This window comes from Syngnathoides biaculeatus, chromosome 16 (genome assembly GCF_019802595.1).
Source record: "Syngnathoides biaculeatus isolate LvHL_M chromosome 16, ASM1980259v1, whole genome shotgun sequence".
Classification (NCBI taxonomy): Eukaryota; Metazoa; Chordata; class Actinopteri; order Syngnathiformes; family Syngnathidae; genus Syngnathoides; species Syngnathoides biaculeatus.
The window spans coordinates 6,645,209-6,662,112 of NC_084655.1; the positions used below are offsets into that span (position 1 = coordinate 6,645,209).

The following is a 16,904-nucleotide window of genomic DNA, read 5'->3' on the forward strand; positions in this document are numbered from 1 at the left end:
AAACTGGGCAAAGGATTTCACAGTATGGTTTTAAGCATGAGGTGGAGCCATCAAAGCATGGTTTCAAGTCTGGATTTCGGTTTCGAGTTAGAATCCAGGGCTGGGGTTTCACATCAGGGTTTCCAACTTGGGTAAAGTTTTGAAGGGAGAGTGACGTCGCACTCCATGATATTGGGTCATGTTCTATTTATAGCTCGAAACCACCTGTATGTTTGTGTGTGTTTTCCAGCACATGCCAGTACACGGGTATGCAAATGAGCACTGGCACGACATCACCCGACACCTCGCCGGGGTCCAGAAGGTAATAAGAAGGGCCTCCCGCCCCCCAGAGGAGATCCTCACTGCACCGGCGCCACCCCCTCGGACAACAGACGGCACACAGACGACATCACAAAAGGGGAAAAGATGCCTATACCCAATAAAGCAGGTAGGACATAAAGTCAACATAAACAAAAACAAAAAAAACCTTGGAATTGTTGATTTTAAATGTAAAGTGTTGAAATCGAACTTTTTTTTTGTTAGAGCTAATTGTAACCCTTTCAGGTTCCTAAAGGTGAAATATAAAAAGAAATAAAAGAATCCCAATAATAATAATGTCATCCTAAAATTAGTCAGGAATCCAACTGTTATAACTCTTTTAAGAAAAACTGTATGTTTCGAGAATGAAGAACTTTTTTTACGACAACAACAAAAATCACATTTGTGGCAGGGAAAAAAGTGAAATTATCTATTGAATCTTGTGACAAAGGAACTCCAACCCAAACTAAAACAAAAAATGTGCCACAACAAATATGCTATAATTAAAAAGTCACTTTTAAAAACTTTAATACAGAATAATATGTTTTGACAAAAATAGTGGTTGTAGTCTTATGACAAATATCGACCGAAATGATTTATCTATTATTGTAGATGGATTTTTTCCATAAGGGTTTTTGAGATAAAAGAACATTTTAATCTTCTAACTACAAATAACTAAATACTAAAAGATACATATTGATATTTTTTAAATATTCTAAATTACTAGATTTTTTTCATAAAAATGTCTTTTTAATCATTAAAGCCTTATAACAGTTTGAAATTGAATTTAATTCTAAAATGGTCAATATTTTCCTTGACAATGTATTTTTTTCATGTTTGACGTTAATTTGATGTGAGAATAGTATTTTTAAAAGTTGTATTTTTTTTTACAAGAATGAAGTTGTGTAATTTTGTATAAAAATAGTTTTGCTGGAAAAAAGTTTATATTTTAAAAATAATCACTTTTTTGATAACCAAATGAACTTATTTTTCATCTGTTTTGGTGGGAAAATGTTCCTTTCCAAAATAAAATTTAAAAAAGGTAAAGTTGTTAATATTATTATTTTTACAAATTGGCATTGTTCATATTCGGTATTCCTCAATTTTCTTTGGAATAATTGCCTTCATTTTCATGTATCTTGATCCCTTTAAACAGCACAGTATGGTACTAAATATTACAAGTTACGTTATCTAAGCCGCTTATCCCAACAAGGGTCGCAGGAGTGCTGTCGCTTATCCCAGCTGTCAATGGGCAGGAGGCGGGGTACACTCTAAACTGGTTGCTAGACAATCGCAGGGCACATAGAAACAAACTAGTCACACTCACAATCACACCGAGGGGCAATTTAAAGTCTCCAATTAATGTTGCATGTTTTTGGGATGTGGGAGGAAACCGTATGTCCCCATAGAAAACCCAGGCAGGCAGAGGGATATTTTAAGATATGGAAACATAAAATTAACGTTGGGCACATAACGAGTAGAGTGCACCAGTGAGCGTCACTTTTGTCCTCATTTGAGTCTTCCAGGCGGCAGGTCTGAGCCCTCATCCATCATGTCAACACGGTGCAGGAAATATCCTCAGGGGGTGTTGCTTGCTCAATTCCCCAATGTATCACACCGTGTGAAATCTGATCCCATTAATGTGATTTTTTTTTTTTTTTTTTTAAAAGAAGTGGAGGAATTTTCAGTTGTTGAATTTCCTTGAAAATAGACCCTGATGACATTTCGTAAGCTGCTGCGGTGGAGTGTCATCATCGTGGGTTTTGCGGTGTCCCGTCCAGCGGATCTGTTTGAAGCTCATTTTTATGGCACTTGATTGATGACCAGTTTTCCCAGTCACCATATTTTTGGAACCCTCACCCACCGTCATTATCCACCTCCCATCAATCCCGTCACTCAGCTATCCCATCAGCTCAGTAGAAATAAATAACCTCATTTAGATGTGTGGTTCTTCTTGTATGGCTTGTGCTGCATTCATAATGTCACGAAAAGCCTGCTAGAACAGCTGAACTTTAGTTGGGATTGAACGGACGCATTTTAAATGGTGGCACTTGAATATGATTGCTTGATTCTGAGCACAGCCACATCTGAGTTTTAAGAGGAATTTAATCATTTCATGTCCGCTCTCCTAAAGCTTTTTTTTTTTTATTTGCAATTAAGTTGAATTTAAAGGTGGTAAAAAGTTTTGAAATTATTTATCTTGGAGTATTTTTTTGTGTTAAAATTACAAAAACCTGACATTTGAACAGGTCTGGGGATACTTTTTATATCATCCCTACGTGATGAAGAATACAAAATTGTAACAATTATAAGAAGGTGGGATTTTTTTTTTTTTTACACCCAAATTTAGTTTTTCAACAATCATAAATTTTTATTTTCTCTGGGGGAAAAAATCAGAATTTTGCATGGATAGCTTGATTTTTTTTTTTTTTTACTTTTGTTACTGTCTGGGGAAAAATGAATATTGTATTGTACTAAAAAGTCATGCTTAAATGTTACAATAATTAAATTATGATCTCACGGGAATAAAGTCATATTTTTTAAGGGAGAAATCCTATTTTTTTAAGAAGAACTTTCACGAGAAAAAATTTTTTAATCTTGCAAGTATTTAGGAGCGTTTCAAATAAAAACTAATTCAAATTTAATTTGAACAAGGCCATACTAAAAGCACAAAAAGTCCCCCCCCCCAACAAAAAGTAACATTTTTGCCTGTAAATAATATTTTTGTCTTAACATTTGGGGAGAAGAAAAATACGTAATTGTATTACATTTATATTTGTTGTTGGTTCATTTTATTTCATATTTTCAGTTGTATTTTTCCCAAGATTTAATATTAACAATTTTAAGTGCTGCTTTAATAGTTGTAATTTTGATATTTTTTTTTATATATAAATAAATAAATAAAGTAAAAGGGAATTCTTGTCAAACCAAATCGAAGGTGGGGACAGGACAACCACAGGAGAGCGGGATGAGGAGGACCAGAAGCACGGCCCCCGGCCTCCCCAGACGGAGACCCAGACAAGGCCCATTGATCAAAATTTACTGGTAATAATTTAAAACTAAAATCTAAGAATAATATATAATAAATAATAATAAAAAACCTCAATCTTATAAGTAATAACCTGAGCAATGAAAATAAAGTCATTTTATTGTAAAATATCCGAATGTAAAATTAACTGAAATGGACACTATGCAAGTTTTGAAACTAAATTTTATGATATCTCCAGTTCAGTCATTGTTACCGCCCCCGCCTAACTTGACTGCAGAAAGAATCCTCCACCCCCCCCCCCCACCCCAGCTCATTTGATGAAAAACAACCAGATTCGTTGAGCCGCTGGGAAAAGGAGGAATTGACCTGCGTTCTGTTTTAACTGTTCTGGGAGCGCACACACTATATGAAATGTTACTGGTTTGGCATTGCATGTTTTGGAATATACATCCATCCATGCACTGACCAAGCTGCTTATCCTCACAAGGTTTGCTGGTCTCTTGCCTATCTCAGCTAACTTCAGGCAGGAGGCGGGGTACACACTGATTTGGCTGCCAGCCAATCGCATTGTTAAAAAACACTGTTTATGCTTTCATTTAAAAAAAAAAAAAAATATATATATATATATATATATATATATATATATATATATGTATATATTCTTATGTGATGAAACAACTGGGTTCAAATACCGGCCCCGCCTGTGTGGAGTTTGCATGTTCTCCCCGTGCATCTGTGGGTTTTCTCCAGCCACTTCGGTTTCCTCCTACAACCCAAAAACATGCATTCATTGGAGACTCTAAATTTCCCGTAGGTGTGATTGTGAGTGCAACTGTTGTTTGGCTGTGTGCCCTGCGATTGGCTGGCAACCAGTTCAGGGTGTACCCCTACCTCCTGCCCATTGACAGCTGGGATAGGGTCCAGCACTCCCCTCGACCCTTGCGACGATAAGCAGCTCAGTAAATGGATGGACTATTCCTATACACTGCAGCAATCCAGTTGTTATATGGATTACTGAGAGTTCAAGTTCCAACTGAGTGTACCTTATAGTATTTGAATGTGATAAGAAGTGTGTGTGTGTGTGTGTGTGTGTGTGTGTGTGTGTGTGTGTGTGTGTGTGTGTGTGTGTGTGTGTGTGTGTGGAGGGGGGGGGGTCTTTGTGCCTTTACCACAGCAGCCAGAGTGTGTGTGTGAGTGAAGGAAAACGTTTGGGTGTGCGCATCAATTTATTTTTCTTTTGGGTGATTTGATTTTACTTTTTTGTCCTGTTAGGTTGTTAGTTGAAGATGAAAGGATATGATTCATATATGAAAACATCATACAAAAATACTACCTCCAGTGCTAACTAAAACTTTGCTAAACCTACACTGCACTAACCTTTACTGTTACTACTGTTCTATGCTAACCAATGTAAATGTATTTGTTGAGCAAAATAATAAAACTGAATCCTCCCTAAAGAATGTCAAATTTTATAACAAGAATAAAATTTGTTGTTGGGGGGGGGGTCTCTTTTCCGTGAGATATCCAAGGTCGCCCACTCGACTGACTCACTTGAGGCTCGCTGATGATTAGCGTTTTTGGCGTGTTGCATTGCCTCGCTGATCTGTTGTATTTAAGAGCCGGAGGAACTTGAGGTGTTAGTTATTCTGTCAAGTCTCTTCTTTCATCTTGTGAGTAGGAAGATGGTGGCGTGAAAGACTCACCGGGGCTGACCTTTGTCAAATGTCTTCATCACACGCGTGGATGGCATCCAAACTGGGTAACCCATAATCCCTAGCGGTCTGCGATTAGGAGCTTGTCTTCCACTGCTTTCATCTGAGCTGGCCGCTCTTTAGAATAATAACAACAGTAATTTATATCTATATCGCGCTAAGAGGATTTATTATTTCAACAAGAAAAAACGGCGCGCACACACCGTGTGCAAAACTATTGACTTCTCTCAATGTAAATATGTTTAAATACTGTATATTGTGCAAAAACACATTTTTTGTCTCTCTGCCTGAAGTCAAACCAGACTAAACCTCTCCTCTTTCAGCTCAGTCAGGATCCTGAAAATTATTCAATTTTGTTAAATACCACAATAATGAAAGAGAATTTCTTAGAGAATTATATATTTTCTTTGAGGTCAAAAGTAACCAAAAAGTACATGTGGAACTCTAGATGATGAGGTCATGGCTTTGGAAGATTCCGTCAGTTTCCTGATCCCTTGTCGATCCAATTGGTGAGCAAGAGAAACCACAGCCTCCCAGACAAACATCCAAGCGGTGTATTGTTTTTCTTCATTGTTTATCTCCCATTTAAGAACTGCCCTCAACTGGGTTCAAATCAGGAGAAGAAGGGGGCCATGTTGTCAGTTTTTCATATTTCAAGCCTTTCCTGGGCAGTCACACAGAGGAGCACGAAGATGAAAAAAAATGGAGCATTGTCCTGTGTACAATGTACTGCGTGTCATCTTTTAGAAAGATGCAGATGTCTTTCTGTGCCACTGGCTGAATAAAGTGTCTTCTAAAAATTGACAATATGTTTGGGAGTTTGAGCCGAAAAAGTCAAACAAACTAGTCTTTCATAATATCACCCCATACCAGTATCTCATCTCCACTTTGCTGTTTTTTTTTTTTTTTTTTTTTTGAGAAAGCCGTCTTCTGATATTTCTTGGCTCGGTCAACGCTAGTAGACGCTTCGGTTTTGTGTCTTGGTCAGTGGTGGTCTTTTTTTCAACTTTTCCTACCTTGATCACATCTCTGAACAATGAACATCTTGTACTTCAAGGTGTTCCAGGTAGATTGGGGTTCTGAAATACGACAGAACTTGAACTTTTAATGGCTTCCTTGGTGCTTCACGCTTGCATATCAACAAATCATTGACAGTTTATTTGTGTCTTTTACGCAACGTATTTGTTAAGACCCTATTGATTCTCGCAACAAAATGTTTGATGGTTGTGACCACGTCCCAATATCTTGGATATTTCAAGAGTGCTGCTGCTTCTCTCTCAGAGAAAAATTTGACTCCAGTCGTGGGTGGCACGGTGGACCAGCTGGTAAAGCGTTGGCCTTACAGTTCTGAGGACCCGGGTTCGATCCCGGCCCTACCTGTGTGGTGTTTGCATGTTCTCCCTGTGTCTGCGTGGGTTTTCTCCAGGCACTCTGGTTTCCTCCCACATCCTAAAAACATGCAACATTAATTGAACACTCTAAATTGCCCCGAGGTGTGATTTTGGGTGTAGCTGTTTGTTTCAATGTGCCCTGCGATTGGCTGGCAGCCAGTTCAGGGTGTACCCCACCTCCTGCCCATTGAGACCTGCTCCAGCACTCCCCAAGACCCTCGTAAGAATAAGCGGCTAACAAAATGGATGGATGGATGGATGGATGGACGGATGGATGGACTGCAATCATGCTAAAACACAAAAGAATAAATGTCACAGAAAAAAATATATAATCCTACCAATTTAATACAATGATAAACCCAAAACCTTTGTAGCATTTTTGAAACAACGAATAAAAAGTAATTTGAATATAATTCTAACCTTAATTCTAAAAAACGGGCAGAAAATGGCATACTATGGGCAGGAAGAAAAGGTATTACACTTTTGAGAACCCCCACCAAAAAAAGGATTTTTCAAAACTCCACCTTCATACATCAGTAATTAGCACAAATACAAAATAAAAAAAAACAAGACACAGATATTACAAAATTATTGTGCTTTGCTGCTATCTTATGGGCAATTATAAACCTTTTTAGGGGGACCTCAATTACTACTGGATTTGGTTTTATGCAGTGTAATTGTGTGTATACTGTATTATTTTTGTGTTGGATAGGTGCTTTTTAGAGGCATATCTTAGTGAGTGGTTTCGGCACCTGGAGTTGTTTAAGTGTGCATGTGAGCATTTGGGCATGAGTCGTGGCCTACAGCAGCTTCTCGCAGGTGTTCTCATTTTGTATTTTTGATTTTGACGATTTGCCACGCTCAATAAAAGTCTGAAAGTACCTCGTGACTATGGCTCTCCTCGCCCACATGTGAGGACATGACAGAACCACAATTGCTCAATTTTTATTTTTTTTTATAAATTCACTCAAGTGGTGGCATATCTGAAGCTCGCTCAGAACTCATTTTGTCTTACATAAACAGAAATCTGACCAACTGGAAAAAGCTCTAAAGTTGGAGCACTCCTAAATCAAGGTAGCACTGCATTAATAACTTGGATTTCTGTAGTGCGAGTGAGGCGTCCCGCTTTAGACATTTAATTGCTTTGATAAATGACGGGATTATCGTTGGATCTCGGATCTCAACAGGAATGCCAGGATCATGCCAGAGTGTCCTGGAATCAAAGGCCACTCGTTAAATGCTCTCACGCCATTTCGAGGAATCAGACGACACCCCTATGATCCCACCCCCAACGCCAAGATCCCCCGGTTCTCCCCCTCCGCCCTCACACATTTGATGATTGCATATGTTAAGTATGGCAGGTTAAGGTTTCAATGGCCACTTTTGGGGTTGGTTGCCAGCCTCATTCAATGCAGCTGACCAGCTAGGGTTGCAACAATTGTCAGTCCATCAATCAAATTTTATTTATAAAGAGCGCTTTATGAAATTAAGAACTATTTTTGGTATATTTTAGATGTGGGATAAAAACGAGTCAGGTTTTTACAGCCTAAAATTTCTCCTTGAGCTTAACCATGTTATTTCAGACTTTCAAGAGGAGCGTGTATACCTGCAAATTTACCATAAAAGGTTCTTTGAACACTTAAGATTACTAATTTTCATGCTACATATGCTGTATTTACTATACAAAAAAAAATAGTGCAAAGTCATAACCCCATTATTAAAGAAAAGGATTTTTTTCAAGGAATAACATTTGAAACTTAGTTTTTTATTTTTTTTTTTATTTTTTTTGCATCAACTCAATCCTAACAATGCCAACCATTTAACAAGAAAATATGAGAATAAAGGCCAGGGTTCAAATCCCGGCCCCGCCTGTGTGGAGTTTACATGTTCTCCCCATGCCTGTGTGGGTTTTCTCCAGGCACTCCGGTTTCCTCCCACATCCCAAAAACATGCATTAATTGGACACTCTAAATTGCACCTAAGTGTGATTGTGAGTGTGACTTTTTGCTGGTTAATGCAACTTTGATATAATACATAAAGAGCAATTTTTGTTTGAAAAAAAAATGCACAAACTTCCAACAAGTTATATTTTTGAACTTTTCAGTTTTTTTATACTTTTTACTTAATACTACCAACTTAATCATCCAAGGAAAATGTCTACTGTAATATTTTATATTAACTTTTTTGCAGAAAGTAATTTTGTAAAAATCAAGTCATTCATTGTGCAAAAAGGTGAAATCTTGAAAAAAATCTAATTTTAACTAAACTAATAGTAAAGGAATAATAGCTGCCCAATAATCATCATATTTTATACTTTCATGGGAAAACTACAGAATAATGCTAAAATAAAATTACAATTGGACACCAGTTAAGACTTCATACACACACAAATATCCTACTTATTCCAACAATATTAAAATGCCATGTCAATAAAGATGTAATCTTAAGGGGGGAAAGGAAAATATTTTCGGCAAAAAGTCTTAATTGGGAAGGACAGTGGTAGTTCTGAGGATCGGTTTTGTCAGCCACTGCAGTTTCCACCCACATCCCAAAACTTGCATTCATTGGATACTCTAAAAATGCGCTTAGGCGTGATTGGGAGTGCGACCGTTGTCTGTCTCCATGTGCCCACTGATTGGCTAGCAACCAGTCAAGGTTGTACCACGCCTCCATTAAAAAATGCTGACAATTTACCATTAATGGTACTTTTCCAATTTATTATATATTTCAACAAAAATACATCATATCAGAAAAAGATAATTTTCTTTTCAATGTTCTTGGAAAGCTTGTAAAGAAAAGGAGCTTCTCGAGATTTAAATTCTGTCACATTCACATGAAGGTTTTTTGTTTTTGTTTTTAGCAATAGTTATTACATTAAACTACACTGAAAGTATTTTTTTACAAATTTGTTGAAGAAGTAGTTTTTTTTTTTTAAATCAAGTTTGAAAATTCTGATGCCTCTTTTTATTTATTTTTAATGTAGATCTTTTTTTCAAATTCCCCGTGAGGAAAACACAATACCAACAACTTAATACTAAAATACTCCTACAATTTTAACCTTGGAATATTGTATTCTTTTTCAAGAAAAAGTCACATTCACAGCAAATAGATTTACTTTTGGCACATTTTTGACATGACAGTTTTTAGCAACAATGACATTTTTTTAAAACAGTAAATCTCACCTAAAACGTATTTTTAGATGAAAAAATACAAATCACAGGATTTGAAGAAGGTAATTCTGTGATGCATTTGCAAGACAGCTCATAGTGGGATTTTGGAAATCTGGCTAACTCTGCTTTCCTTTTACAGGAAGGAAAAGCGGGGCAACAGGAGGTAAAAAAAAAAAAATAATAAAAAACTATTGAGAGATGTTAATTCATCACAATTCATACATTTTGACACTTTTTATGCTTTTGTCTCCTCAGAGAAGCTGCCGCCATACGAGGCCAACATCCCTGAACCAACCACCAGGGCAGAGTTTCTCAAATGTCAGGAAAAAAAAACAAAAAAAAATTCAATTTATGTAAAAAAAAAAAAAAAACTAAAATACACAACCCGTTAATAATCATTTCATTAAGTACACAAACTAATCTGGTCAAAAAAACTGCTTTGTTAGCTAACTGCTAACTACCACATGTCATCTGCTAACCAGCTCTGGACGATGGGAGCCTTAGGAAAAAGTAATTTTCACGGATTTCTAGCGCAAGCGCATTAACATTCATTGGTAGAAATCCCTTTCAATTACAAATAACATTAGCTAAGAAACCTTTTTGTGGCTTTTTATCACAGTATGGAAGTTTGAGAAAGCTGATGTCAAGCAAAGCTATAGCGCAAAGCCGCAGAAATCAATTATTAACCATTCGCACTAATAGTCACACTTAAGGTCAATTTAGAGTCTTTAATTAATCTACCATACATGTTTTGGAGATGTGTGAGGAAACTGGAAGACCCACACAGAGCTACGGGGAAAACGTGCAAACGACACACAGGCGATGCCTGATTTGAACCTGGGTCCTAAGAACTGGGAGCCAGGTATGCTAATCAGTCATCCACCATGCCGCCCTTTATATATCCATTTGTAATTTTTACACAATAATAGGTCGACCCACGATAAAATATAACTAAAATTATCAGAGGCATTAAGTATTTAAGCCCGGGATGCAAGTTAATAGCTAATGTGATATTGATCTTTTCTTAGTTTGTGCAAAATATTAAATGTGAACAATGTCTTCTTTTCCTTTCGGCTTGTCCCGTCAGGGATCGCCACAGCGCGTCATCTTTGATGGACGCATATTTGTTTGGCAGTTTTACGCCGGATGCCCCCCCTGGCGCAACCCCTCTGTATTTAACCAGGGAGAGAAGCCTACAGCACCTGGTATTCCCAGGCGCTCTCCCATCCAAGTACTAACCAGGGCCAAACCCGCATAGCTTCCGAGATCTGACGCGTTCTCAGGGTAGCATGGCTGTAAAATGTGAACAATATGATATATAATATTGTAATATATTGCAAAATAAGTTAAACTGTCAAGTACCGAAAGCAAACATGGTCGGTCAGTATGGACCAACTTGTGTCATGTAATGGCTTCATGAAACTAAGAATCATTCAATGATAATTTGTATGTACAGCCCATAATGCAACACAACACAACCATTTATTATCCCTCCATTATCTGAGCCGCTTATACATATATACATACCTATGGGCAATTTAGTGTTATTTAATGGGAAAAGGTGTGACTAACCTGGTCGGCGATTGACTGCCATGGGTTTTTTGTCAACCAAGACATCACATGACCATTAGGTTATGACACAGCGAATGCTCTCATACCTTTGCTCCACTTATGCTAACTAGCTCTGTGCAAACATTCTGCCACTGTCTGATGCTAACAATTCTCTGCTAACTAGCTTGATATCAACTCGCTACATAATAGCACTGTGCTAACTAGAATAATTGTAAAATGTACATTAATTACCACAATGAGTTCTGGGCTCAACACCGCTGTCCAACATAGCAATAATTTGCTAATTAGTTATCTAGCTAATCTATCTAATCACTGTTATCTAATTAGAACTATGCTTTGCTAGCCCCATATATAATAAATATGTACATACGTATCGAGTAAATTAACCTCAACCCTACCTCCTGATGTAACCAAACCTGGAAGCATACAGAGTCTGCAAACCTGTTGTCAGAAGACTCCCCGTGTGTGTTGAGTTGCTGACAGTTTGAGCAACAATTCAGCAACTTCAGTTTGAAACTATAATTTTAGCAATCTGCTGCATACAGTCTGCAAATCTATTTTTGGGGGATTTGGACAAGTGGTTACACCAGTAATTCGCAACCTTTATTGAACCATGGCACATATCATACATTTGACAAATGTCACAAAAAGCGGATAGACAATTATACACTTTCTACCATCAAATAGAAGACCATTTATTTGTTGTAGATAATATTTTGAACAATTAAGCTAAATCTGATCATTTCCTGTGGCACACCAGAAGACCTCATGGCACACTGTCTCACATCACTCTGGTTGGGAATAACTGACATACAAGTTTGCAGGGGTAGTCGTGACGTTAATTTGGGTTGCCAGCAGAGGGTGGTACTGCCTACATTGGCAGCACCCTGACATTGCTGGTTACTGAGATACTTTTGTACTGCACTGTGGTCATATTTACAGTATGTATAGAAACAGTATTTATTTGAGCTGGTAATGGACGGGTTGGGTTGTGGGGGATGTGGCAGAACAATGTTTTTTTTTTTTTTTGTAATGCATGTTTTGTATTTTTTTTTTTTTTGTACATTTGCATTGTGACCGCGACACAAACGAGATTCTGCATGTCAAGGGGCTATCCTAATTAGATTGAATTGATGAATTATTGTTGAATTCTTATTCTACAAACACACTATTAACAACCATATATTGTTTTGATTAGTGGTGGCCCACACAATTTATAGTAAGTTTCTTTGGGCTTGTCCCATTAGGGGTCGCCACGGCATAATATCTCAGATGAATGCTCATACTGTATTTGTTTGGCACAGTTTTTACTTGCGAGGCCCTTCCTGACGTAACCCTTCTTGGGGAGTACTGGCAAAAAATGAAAATGTCAGCTTGCCTCCCCTTCAATTACTCTGCACTCAATTATCAATTTTCCTCCTATCCGTTCAGATTGGATGCCGCTGTCTCTGGATGACAAAACGGCACAGAAGCTGCTGTGGATCTCAGAGAATGGAGCTAAAGTGGCACGAACATCCGATGCAGTCTGTCCGTATCCCAACAGACCGGAGAGATATGAACATTCTCCACAGGTTAGGAAGTCGGATATTTTGTTTTCCACTCGACATTGTAGGGGCCCTTTCTATTGGTCCTTCAACATACTTCCACTAATATGCTGATTTTTTTTTTTAATTCAAACTCCTACCATTCCAAAAATGAACTAGTTCAGTTGTTCATAACGCAACATTTTGAACAAAGTTCACTGATCCAAAAATTATGTAGTTCATATTATTCCTTCATTGTTGACACCCAGGTGGCACAGCAGTGCAACTGGTTAGAGCGCTGGCCTCACAGTTCTCAGTACTGGCGTTCAAATCCTGACCCCATCCGTCTCAAATTTGCATCTGCTCCCCAAACCTGGGTGGGTTTCTTTGAGCACTCCAGTTTCCTCCCACCTCCCCAAAACAGGCATTAATTGGGAACTCCAAATGGTCCTTAGGTGATATTGTAATGTCGATGTTGTTTGTCTCTATGTGCCCTGCGATTTGCTGGCAACCAGTTCAGGGTTTACCCTGCCTCCTGGCCGTTGACAGCTGGGATAGGCACCAGCACACCCACGACCCTTGTGAGGATAAGTGGCTAAGAAAATGGATAGATAGAGTCTCCCATTCAGTCTACAGTAGTAGCCATCTGATTCTCTCACCCTATAATCCCGAAAACATGAGGGAAAACCATGTCATAAATGGTCTATTTTTTTTAAATGAGGAATTAAAACAAAGACTTGTCTTTCATGTGCAAAGAAATGGAATATAGTATGACAGGAACTAGTTTTATATTACAAAACGTGACAAATTCCACATTAAATTAATACAGTGTTTTAGCCAAAGCCTTCTGATACAAATAATTATCCGAACAAAAAAAACCCACATTCTCTCTGACTTAAGGAGTGTCCCTTAATGCATCAGCTGCATGTAAACATGATGAGTAGGTGCACTGAATCAGTTGACAAATATTTGTGGATAAAAGGTGGACATATAGTGTATCCAGGTTTTGCCCTAAAGTCCCAAACAAAACCTGGCACTCTTGAATGAAAATTACCTTTTGTTTAGTAACTGTTTTGATGTCAGAATGTGCACATTTCCAATAACATTCATTGATTTAGAAATTAAGTTCAGTCCACGTTCATCCAAAATATGAACTAATTCATCAACTTAAATTTATCATGATCAGGTAAAAAAAAAAAAAAAAAGCCAATTGGACGCACGTCTTAAGTCATGTAGGTGCTGGTCCCAGTATTGCTTCCATGTTGAACAATTTGCAACACAAGGTCCTGCCAGTTTGAGCCTCGCTACGCAACACCAAACAGCGTTCTAACCTCACCCAAAATGCAGGGTGAAAAGACTGCACACGTGCGTGCACACACACACACACACACTGAGTGTATAGAACACCCCAAACCAGAGACTGACTCGGAACCCTTGAGGTAAGGTCAAATAATCAATTGAGAACTCCTGGTATAAAGGCTTCTTTTTGGACATGACTATTTAGAAATGTATAGATAATGTAGTATTTCTTTGAAGAATAAGTGTGTTTTTCTTTTGGCTTCTCCCTTTCGGGGTTGCCACAGCATCACCGGATGCCCTTTCCTGACACAACCCTTCTCAGGGAGTGGAGGCCCCAGTGGGATACGAACCCACAACCCCTGGTTTACCAAACCAGTGCTCTAACCACTGAGCTACGGGGCCTCCTTTTGAAGAATAAGTAATTTTTAAAATAAAGAATAGTATTTTCTTTCATCAGTTTGTTTTATACTTTTACTATTTAAAAAAAAAGCATGAATATTTAAGAGAAAAGCAGGACGTTTTTAAACTTTTTTAAAAATAGAAAATACATGGACATTTTTCTCTGCAGTTGTAGTATATATACAGTGTAGAAAATGAGTATTTGAACACTCTGCTACAGTGCAACCTCTCGCACTTGGAAATCATGGAGGGGTCTGAAATTTTCATCGTAGGTGAATGTCCACTGTGGGAGAGATAACCTAAAAAGAAAAATCCAGAAATCAATGTTTTATTTTTTTTTAACGATTTGTGTGATACAGCTGCAAATAAGTATTTGAACACCTGTTTATCAGATAGAATTCTGACCCTCAAAGACCTGTTAGTCAGCCTTTAAATGTCCACCTCCACTCCATATATTATCCTGAAACAGATGCACCTGTGTGGGAGCATTAGCTGCACAAGGACACCTGTCCATCCCATACAATCAGTAAGACTCAAACTTGTAACATGGCCAAGACCAAAGAGCTGTCCAAAGACACCAGAGACAAAATTGTACAACTCCACACGGCTGGAAAGGGCTACGTAGAAATTGACAAGCAGCTTGGTAAAAAAGGTCCACTGTTGGAGCAATCATGAGAAAATGAAAGAAGCTAAACATAACGATCAATCTCAAATCGGAGTGGAGCCCCATGCAAGATATAACCTCGTGGGGTCTCAATGATCCCTAGAAAGGTGAGGAATTACCCCAGGACTACACAAAAGGACTTGGTCAATGAGCTGAAAAGAGCTGGGACTACCATTTCCAAGGTAATTCACTAAGACGTCATGGTTTGAAATCATGCATGGCACGGAAGGTTCCCCTGCTTAAATCTGTACAAATCAAGCCCAGTCTTAAATTTGCCATTGACCAATTGGATGATACAGAGGAGTCATGGGAGAAAGTCTTGTGGTCAGATGAGACCATAATTGACCTTTTTGGTCATAATTCCAGTAACCGTGTTTGGAGAAAGAGGAATGACGAGTTCCATCCCAAGAACACTATCCCTACTGTGAAGTGTGGCGGTGGAAGCATCATGCTTTGGGGATGATTTTCTGAACATGGGATAGAACGACTGCACTGTATTAAGGAAAGGATGACGGCGGCCATTTTTTGTGAGATTTTGGGGAACAACCCCTTTCCCTCAGTCAGAGCATTGAAGATGGGTCGTGGCTGGATCTTTCAACATGACAATGACCTGGAGCACACAGTCAGGAAAACCAATGAGTGGCTCCGTAAGAAGCATATAAAGGTTCTGCCGTGGCCTCGCCAGTCTCCAGACCTAAACCTAATAGAAAATCTTTTCAGGGAGCTGAAACTCCGTGTTTCTCAGTGACAGCCCAGAAACCTGTCTGAAAGTCTGATCGAGAGAAGAGTTGTGTGGAGGAGTGGGCCAAAATCCCTCCTGCAGTGTGCGCAAACCTGGTGAACAACTACAGGAAACATTTGACCTCTAATTGCAAACAAAAGCTACTGTACCAAATATTAACATTGGTTTTCTCAGGTTAAAATACTTATTTGCAGCTGTATCATACGGATAAATCATTAAAAAAAAATTTGTGCTTTCTGGATTTTTCTTTTTAATTATCTCTCTCGCAGTTGCCATGCACGCACAATGAAAATTTCAGACCCCTCCATGATTTCTAAATGGGAGAACTTGCAATATAGGAGGGTGTTTACTCATACTCATTTTCTTCACTGTATACATTTTTCAAATACTCTCGCTTTGGCTCAAAGGATGCATGTCTGACCGTGCCTTCTGCACCGATTTGCCGTTCAGGTGCTGTGCAAAGAAGGCCTCCTGGGCTCCCGCGGCTACTGGGAGGTGGACTACGACGGCTGGGTGGTGATCGGTGTGGTGGCGGAGAGCGCCCCCCGCAAGGATGGCCCCTGTGGCCTGGGGGAGAACGCCAGCTCCTGGGGTGTAGGCTGGTCAGGCTCCTGCTACCAGGTGTGGCACAACAGTGAGAATGTGGACGTCAGCCTGCCCCTGTCCCACACCCTTGGCGTGTACGTGGACCAGCCCGCTGGCATCGTGAAGTTCCTCCTCGTGGAGGGCGAAGCCAATAAGGAAGTGCGGCTGGTGCACAAATTCAAGATCAGCGTACAGGAGAAGCTCCTGCCCGCCATGTGGGTGGGCACAAACTCCTTTTGCCTCATTCGGAAAAAAGATCAATGACTTGGCTGAAGGATGGAAGAAGGAACAAATGGACATTTAATGCGAAACAAGCACTGGAGGAGTTGGAAGGCTGAAATAGTGAGGGTGTTGATGCCGAATTATTTTATTATACCACTGTGTATTTTTGTTCTTTTTTAGAAATAGGCAAAGATGACTTGGTATCGTGGCATAACTACCCCAGAGCTTGTTTTGTATCTTCCTGTGTGCCAAATAAAGTCAATATCTGTGTAAAAGAAAAAAAAGAATACTTGCTCACTCTTGAGAAAAAAAAAAATGTCTTCCCCCCACCCCCCAAAG

The 16,904-nt window shown here is 38.9% G+C and overlaps 1 protein-coding gene across 1 annotated transcript; it reads left to right on the top strand.

Moving 5' to 3' along the window:
• The first annotated feature begins 234 nt into the window (after positions 1-234).
• Positions 235-16,868, top strand: zgc:195001 (uncharacterized protein LOC567531 homolog). Its single transcript, XM_061845282.1, has 5 exons — positions 235-427; positions 9,699-9,722; positions 9,815-9,877; positions 12,563-12,702; positions 16,209-16,868. The coding sequence occupies exons 1-5, from the start codon at positions 406-408 to the stop codon at positions 16,605-16,607; spliced, it is 648 nt and encodes a 215-aa protein (XP_061701266.1). The 5' UTR covers positions 235-405; the 3' UTR covers positions 16,608-16,868.
• The last annotated feature ends 36 nt before the right edge of the window (positions 16,869-16,904 follow it).